This window comes from Eutrema salsugineum, unplaced genomic scaffold (genome assembly GCF_000478725.1).
Source record: "Eutrema salsugineum unplaced genomic scaffold, Eutsalg1_0 scaffold_13, whole genome shotgun sequence".
Taxonomy (NCBI): domain Eukaryota; kingdom Viridiplantae; phylum Streptophyta; class Magnoliopsida; order Brassicales; family Brassicaceae; genus Eutrema; species Eutrema salsugineum.
In genome coordinates, this window is record NW_006256885.1 from 679,702 (window position 1) to 687,870 (window position 8,169).

At 34.2% G+C, this 8,169-nt stretch overlaps 1 protein-coding gene across 1 annotated transcript in view; it reads right to left on the minus strand.

Moving 5' to 3' along the window:
- Window positions 1-5,509: 5,509 nt before the first annotated feature.
- Window positions 5,510-8,169, minus strand: part of LOC18023109 (CRM-domain containing factor CFM3A, chloroplastic/mitochondrial) — a 3,111-nt gene continuing 451 nt past the window's right edge. The window contains exons 2-9 of the mRNA XM_024159179.1: window positions 7,887-8,155; window positions 7,319-7,787; window positions 7,101-7,231; window positions 6,640-6,996; window positions 6,379-6,535; window positions 6,007-6,299; window positions 5,867-5,926; window positions 5,510-5,735 (exon numbers count right to left, since the gene is read on the minus strand). Of these exons, the coding sequence (XP_024014947.1) occupies window positions 5,589-5,735; window positions 5,867-5,926; window positions 6,007-6,299; window positions 6,379-6,535; window positions 6,640-6,996; window positions 7,101-7,231; window positions 7,319-7,787; window positions 7,887-8,155 (1,883 nt within the window). The 3' untranslated portion in view covers window positions 5,510-5,588. The remainder of the gene's footprint in view (window positions 5,736-5,866; window positions 5,927-6,006; window positions 6,300-6,378; window positions 6,536-6,639; window positions 6,997-7,100; window positions 7,232-7,318; window positions 7,788-7,886; window positions 8,156-8,169) is intronic.

The following is an 8,169-nucleotide window of genomic DNA, read 5'->3' on the forward strand; positions in this document are numbered from 1 at the left end:
CCATAACTGTTTTGGCTAAAGCCAACGGGATTCGACTGTTGCGGTGAAGTCCCAATACACCAACATGCAAAATGAAAAGCAACGCCAACATCTCTTCTTCTCATAAGTCCATGCTTGGCAAGTTTTCATCCGAGCTTCTAACTCATTCCAATTAGGGCCTTCCCCACCTCTCACTCCAATCTCGGCCCAAAATTCGGTGTGATCTATTTCCAACTTGTCATTGGGATCAATTGGGTCACAGTTTAGCCCCATGATTTCAGCATACTCTAAGAGTGAAAATCTAACCGGGCGACCTCCAATAAGAGTCCAGAACTCATGATTCCTATCCACCTTCAGTTGGTTGCTCACAAAATACTGAACCGTCTTAGCACTCCATATGAACGAAGTCAATGCAAGCTTCAGTAGCACGCCAACTTGAGAATTATTCATGATGTCGTTGTAAATTTCATCCCCAAGGTGATCCCTGATCATCATGATGAACTCATGAAGCTTGCAGTTATGATGACAACTCTTCTTCAGCAAAGGAGATTTGCCTTCCGGGTACAATCTTTGGGGATAATCCTTTGAGCCGCTAGCTGAAGCCATGTCTGCAAACAAATAAAAACATTAAAATCTTACAAATCTACCACACATCAAAACAAATCTACCATGAACAAACACATGTCTACCAAACTCGACAACAACTATAGAATACCTACCACAAAACATTAACAAATCTACCAAAACGAACACAAATCTACCACAAATAAAAGAAAAGAAAATATACAACACAAATCTACCAAATAAATACATAAATCTACCACACACAAAGAGAGAACGCAAATATAGAATTCGTAAGTCTACCAAACGCTCACCACATATGAAAACAAATCTACCATGAACATGTCTACCAAACAAGAAAGCAGCTATAATATAAAATCTACCAAACCCGGGAGCAACTATAGGATATAACTCTACCAAATACGACCACAAGTCTACCACACATGATATAAATAAACCAACAATACATAAATCTACCAATACAATATCAACATTAACTCTACCAACAATACTACCACACAATGAAACGAAAACAAATCTACCTCACATAGAATAGAACTCCGTTAAACACGAATAAATCTCCGTTAAGCATATACAAATCGAACAACTGCAACCAACTGCTGAAAGTCTACCAAAACCGAACCACTACAAACAGAAATTGGTCGCCGGAAATCGTCTGGGCTCAGTAGAAACCGTTCTCGAAAGACGGAATCCGCCGATAATACTTCCCTGAAAAAAAAGCAAAGGGTTACGATTTCTGGGTAAAGGGTTTTCGACTACGAACGAAAAGATGGAGTTCTCTTCCAACGTTAGCGCGAAACCACCATTGAAACCCAAACACAACCGTCGCGAGTAAAACCCAAACACAACCGTCGCGAAAACCGAAGTCAAAAACTTGTTCGCGACGAGAAACTAAGCCAGACGTGAACACTTACGAGATGAGTGGCCGAAAAACTTTCGTCGCCGCCGAAATCGTCTCCTTCGTCGCAAAATCGCCTTTACAGTCGCCGCCGGAGGAGCTAGGGTTTCACTTTCTATTTTTATGTTTTTGTATTTTCGATTTTCGATTTTAAGAAATTCAAATGATTATGATTTCTTTTTTTTTTGTAAAATGTTTAATTTTAAGGTTTTTTAAAATAGAATGGCAATCTGATAATAATATTCATTATTTGGACAAAATGGTATAACACCAACTTTCTAAGGTTACTCTAGTAAGCTGATGGATATGTTAGGCTAAGTTTGTCAATACATTAACCTTAAGGGTTAGTCTGAGGAATTTTCACTTAAAAATATCACGCTGTAGTTCTCATCTTTCTCTATAGTATACATTTTACATTTCCTCACTTCTCTTTTAAATTTCGATTACAGAAAAAGACAATGGGTAGAAGAAATTAAATTAGGATCTTCGACAAACGAGAATGTCAGAGCCTCTGGGTTTGATAATAATCGGTGTCCTTGCAATCCTTGCGATTGTTCTTATGGCATTCTTCGTTATAAAGTACTGTTCTTGGCATTCCCCGTGCTAATTAGAAGTTTTTTGTGCTAATTAGAAGTTTATGTACTTTTTTTTATTCTTAGTAGAATTTTCTTCTACAAGTATTTTACTTTTATTTCTTCAAATAAATACATAGTAAATCACTATATAAAATGGGAGAACTGCAAAAATGGAGTTGGATTTCTCTCCAATGTATTCATCTATTTTTCAACTCCAAAAAGAATATTTTAAGTATATTCTTTCTTTTTATTTTATTGTTAATTACTAATAATGCACTCTATTTATAAAAATTATAAATGAACCCATTTATTTTTTCTCTTAAAACTTTTATAAATTATAATATTATTTTAAATTCAACCACTATAATAGAAAAATAACATTACACACCATTTAAAATAAGAAAACAAAGTACATTTTAATTTAAATATCATCATTTGAATATTTTTTCCCACAAATGATCAATTAAAGCATTTCGAAGTGAAAAATGAGCGTTTTTATCTTTGATTTCTCTGAATCGAGCAAGAAAATTTTGGAATCGAATACTTTCGTCCTCAGCTACTTCTACCTCTAGAGGTGGAGCTTCTCTTCCAAGTTCAATCGGTGCATCAAGATCAATCGGTGCATCAAGATCACGTTCATCCTCGACTATCATGTTATGTAGAATTATACATGTAATCATTATGTCATGTAACATATTCTTTTTCCAAAAACGAACTGGATCTTTCACAATAGCAAATCGCGATTGGAGAACTCCAAATGCACGTTCCACATCTTTCCTACATGCTTCCTGTCGCGTAGCAAAATATTTTTTCTTTGCACCCATTGGCTCGTGAATAGTTTGCACTATGGTAGACCATTTAGGATATATACCATCAGCCAAATAATAACCCATATATATTATATTATTTTCCTTGAATGGTATAATGAACAGGAGGAGCGATACCTTGAGCAAGATTAGAGAAAAGATGGGAAGATTCCAACACATTGATGTCATTATTAGTGTCCGGCATTCCGAAATAAGCATGCCATATCCATAGGTCATAATCTGCCACAGCTTCAAGAATTATCGTTAGAAGAAGGAAATAAGCAACTTTTGGAACAGTTAAAGAAGACAAGTGCCCAAAGACAATAACATTTGGATATTCAAAGTAAGAAATATGCCTTGAAAGAATTTAAGAAAGAAAACAAATTTTTGTTCCAAGACTTAAACTCGATACAAGATCCGAATCTTCGTGCTTATGTTCAGAGTGAACAAACACGGATTTTACAGAAAATGGCTGAACAACAATAATATCAACAAAATCCGCCTCAATCTGGTTCGTTTGGACAATATTTTAATGATTTTGGTGGATCTGGAAGCAGTTTACCGGATTTTTATTAATCAGTTGTTGTAATAAATTTATTTTATATTATTTGTAATTTCAGTATTTCTTATGTATTTTAATTTTATGTTATTTCTAGTTTCAGTTAATCTTCTTATATTTTTTATTTCTATTCTCAAATTTTAAATCTATCTATCTTTAATTTTAAATTAAATATATATAATATAAAGGATTAAATTATAAATAAAAAATCTAGTTTTAAGAATTAATGAAAAGTAAAGGACTATCTTGTAAATAAAAAAATTCACCTGCAAAATGGAGTTAAAAATGAGGTTATTCCATATTTGGAAGAAAAAATGGCATTCTTCCATTTTGCAGGTGAAAATGGGGTAGGGTTAGAGAAGAATTTCCTCCAAAATAGCATTTGGAAGAAGAAATGAAATAAGGTTGGAGATGTCCTTAGAACTTTGAGGTGAAACTAAGATTTTTTTTGTTTCTTTCTAGTTGTGTTGTTATATATTATGGTGTTCTATCTCTCTAAAACAGTATAGTATGTTTTGATTATTAATAACTTGGTTTGTTTTACATATAAATATAAGAGTTTGTGATCATGGATTATGTTAATCAAATTAACGATACTCTCATCATGTGTTGGAAAAGCTGTTGGAAAACTTCTGCCATGAATTCGATTCAAACTTGAAACAAAGTCATGGCACTTCTTGTATCTCAGTGTTTCGAATTTCTTTACCAGGGACCTCCTCTTGGTTAATCACCCTTGGAGCGATTAATTATCCTTTAAGGAAATTTTCTAATTTAAAATAAAACGTGGAGAGGAAGGATGGATAATACATATGACATATTGTTCATCATTTTTTTATATAGTGATTTACTATGTATTTGTTTGAAGAAATAAAAGTAAAATACTAGTAGAAGAAATGGGAACTATTGAACCAGATAAACATAATGTAGTTTATATTCCTGTCCTCTATGACATAAAATTTCCTTAATCTCAACAATTAACTTATTTTCATTTTGCTTTTTTTAGTTAATATTTTTTCTATAAAAACGTGGAGAGTAAGGATGGATCATGGATGATACATATTATATATGTATATATTTGTTTGAAGAAGTAAAAGTAAAATTTTAGTATAGAAATGGTATCTATTGAACCAAATAAATACATTGTAGTTATATTCCTTAATCTCAACAATTAACCATTTTTTCCCATTCTAGTTAAGGTTTTTTTCTATACTAATATATATATATATATATTCTTTTTCTATAGTATCGTTCAAATTTCGATTACAGAAGAAACACACAGGCAAGAGGAAGCTAAATTTAGATCTTTGAAAAAGAGAACGTCAGAGGCTATGGATTTGATATTAGTCGTTGTTGTTCCTTTACTTTTAATAATTGCCATTGCTGTTATGGGATGGTTTTTTATAAAGCATGGTCAAGAAGAGAAGCCAGATCCTTAATTATAAAGTTATTTACGTTTCTTTTTCTTGTTAATTAAGATTTATATTTTTTTTTCTTCTTCTAATTGTGTTTTTCTATATTATGGTGTATTGTGTTCTATCTCTCTAAAACAGTTTTCTGTATGTTTTGATATTTTCATTAATTAATAAATTGGTTTATTTTTATTTAGTTTGTGTTCATTCATTATCTATATCAAAAACCCTTCAACACGATTTTGTCAACATTAAAACCTAGAAAAAAATTTACATAGCCAGCAAAAAAAAATTGATACAAAGTTATACAAACCTATTTTATGAACTAAAGTTTTTTATTTAATTATGTAAACAAAATTGATTAAATACTAATTTTTTTAAAAAAAAAAAAGCATTACAAACCGGCCAAATTTACTTTAGTTTGATTTGAACATGATTAAAACTAGTCTAACATTGAAATTTTAATATGAATTATGAATATATATAGGTTATTCTAAATTATAATTTAGAATATATAAGTGTTTTTGTCTTAAAAAAAGAAGTGTTTGTCTATTTTGAATATGATTGTAGATTCAAATGTAACATGGATGACGATGTGGATTTTGTTTTGTTTGTTTATATTTTTAATTTGTTTGTTTTAAAAAAATTGATTAAAGATAAAATATAAGAAATGTGAAAAATATGATATAATCAATAGCTAATAAAATCATGACACATTTTCTATTGACAATCTTAACCAATTTAATTTTTATACAAAAAAGGTTCCTAAATTTTAAATTCTTAAGCCCCAAACTGGGCTTCTACCCCCAGAACTTGCTCCGCACTTAGATCTGCCCCTTCTGTCTCCTCGTCGCTAGAAGCATAAGCCACATCAAGCTTGTTGTATAAATCTTCATCTCCCTTGTCTTCTACCTTCTCCATCAGTTCCTGATAGAATGATTGCAGGATTCCAAGTTAGCAAACCATTAGTTACAAACTTCATTCTTTTGTTTGATCAATGAATGATTAAAAAAAAAAAATCAGACAAAAGCCAATATAAAAGTAGTTAGATCCATTACAATTTCAGCTCTCAGCTGTTCTGCCCTTGCATGTATAGCCGAAATGTGTTTTATAAGACCCTGTTGAATGCAAGTGGAATAATAATTAGCTAAACAAGTTCCAGATAAGAAAGACAATGATGGTATTTATATCAACAAACCTCGCGTCTTTGGAGCTCAATGGAACGCGCTAAAGCCTTCCGCTTTGTCAAAAGGTTCTTTGGCCTCAACATGGGAGGACGCTTGTAGTTTCTTCCTCTGTACACGATAATGGCATAACCTTTTGAGACCTTGTCAATAGAAACCAAGATACCGCCACTCTCGGCTTCAAGAGCTAATGCTACTTTCTTTACACCGTCAAAAGTTTTAGCCTTCACTATAATTTTGACTAGCTCTCTGTATTTCCAGTGTAAGTGCATGTTCTCCACCGTACCATCAAACACTCCTCGCCTACCTGAAGCAACATTTTCAAGTGTTCTTTTACAAGTCTAAATGTATGCAAAACACTAACACATCTGTTTTTGATGACTTACCTAGAAGTAAGAATGCCTTCATCTTTAAACCGAGCTTGCGGAACATAAATCTCTCTTCATCAGTTATGCTTTCTTGGCCTGCTCTCTGCTCTGCTGGCTTTAGACACTCTTCCACCTTAGCCAAACCACGTTCAGCTTTCAACAGCCTTCTCTTAGCCTAACGTGGAGGAAACCATCCGATTAATTTTAAGGAATAACTCGTATGCGAATCTAACTTCACAGGAAAGGAGCAAAGAAACAGGGGCTAAGTAAAGAACTCACAAAAGCAAGTTTCTTTTCCAGCTTCCTGACAAGATTTTCATGCCTCAATTTCTCAACCTCTTGTTTCACTTCCTCTGCATGATGATCATCATCTAGATTCTTTCCCCACTTACCAGTCGCGTCAAGAGTTTCATCAAGAGTACCAGCAGAAACAAGTTTTTTTGTAGGTTCAGTACTTGGGACAATAAAAGCCGATGAACCTCTTAACCGTGCTTGTTCTTCATCGTCTTGCGAAGTCCTTGCAAATCTTTCGTGCTCCACCAATGCATCAGCTACTTCTCGTGACAAAAAGTTTTTTCCTCTGTAGAAAACTAAGAAGTCTTTGTTCCTAGAGAGCATTATGCCTCCTGTCAGCTTCTGCAGTTACTTACCAAGAGCATGATATCAAATATTCATCTTCCATTGCAGATAAAAGACAAAAAGAGCATACATTTTTTAAACAGAACAAGAATTCTTATCACCTTGAGGTCTTCAGCCATTCTCTCACTGGTGGTCAATTGTACGCCACGTTTAAACGCAATCTTTGCAAGCATACTCTTTTCCCATAGCTTAACCATTGCTGTTGCCAAGCCTTGGAGCTGCCTACTTCGACCTGGAAATCAAAAAATACTCCTACTCTTCAAAGACTATATCAGGCTCTGAAAAAATCAAAAAAAAAAAAAAAAAAAAAAAATTATACCTAAAGCAAAGTGTGGAGGAAGAAATCTGGCAAGTCTTCTCAAAGCTGTTGCCTCCTTTGGTCCCAGAGATGATCTCACTCCATAAGGAAGTACCCTGAAAGGCGGTTCGTAACCAGGAATGGCGTCTGGAAGCAAATCAGCATCTATAGGTAATGGATTATCTCCAGTCCAGTCCATGAACCTAGGACCAAGACCATCTAACAGTTCATCAATTTCATCTTCATATTCTACTTCTGGTTGAGATGTCTGGTCTTTCTTTTCCCCACTAGTTGTCTCCTGGTCTAGCTGAGATAAATGCACTTGTTCATCATTATTAGCAACCATAGTTGTAGTTTCAGGTAAAGAAGAAGGTGATGTCTCCTCTCTTTTTTGGTTGTTCCATTTTCCTGCTGGAAGCTCGTAACTGACACCTCTGTACAAAGAAATGGAAGTCCCAGACCTCCAAATCACCAAACCACCAGTTTTTCTCTACCACAAGATAAAGGAAAAGACATTGACAAAATCTGACAAAAAGTTTGTGCTTATGCAGACGAAAGACTCTTATTCAGGGGCTCATGAGAAGCAAACCTCTAATATCTCATGCATCTTTCTCATGTTAAGCGCACTTGCTCCTTCAATCTTCAATCTCACAATCTCTGAGCTCTTCCACTTCTCCTTAATTGAATCCACTGCCACCTGATTCACACCTGCTCCTCGAATCTTCATCTTACTTGTTGTTCTAAACGTCAGGTTCCTCAACCTCCTTAGCTCCGGTTCGGGAAGAGTCATTTCTGCCAACGAGTATCTACTCTCTTTCTTCGTAGTCCACTCTGATTGGACACAATCTCCTTGCCCGACTATTACCTGACGC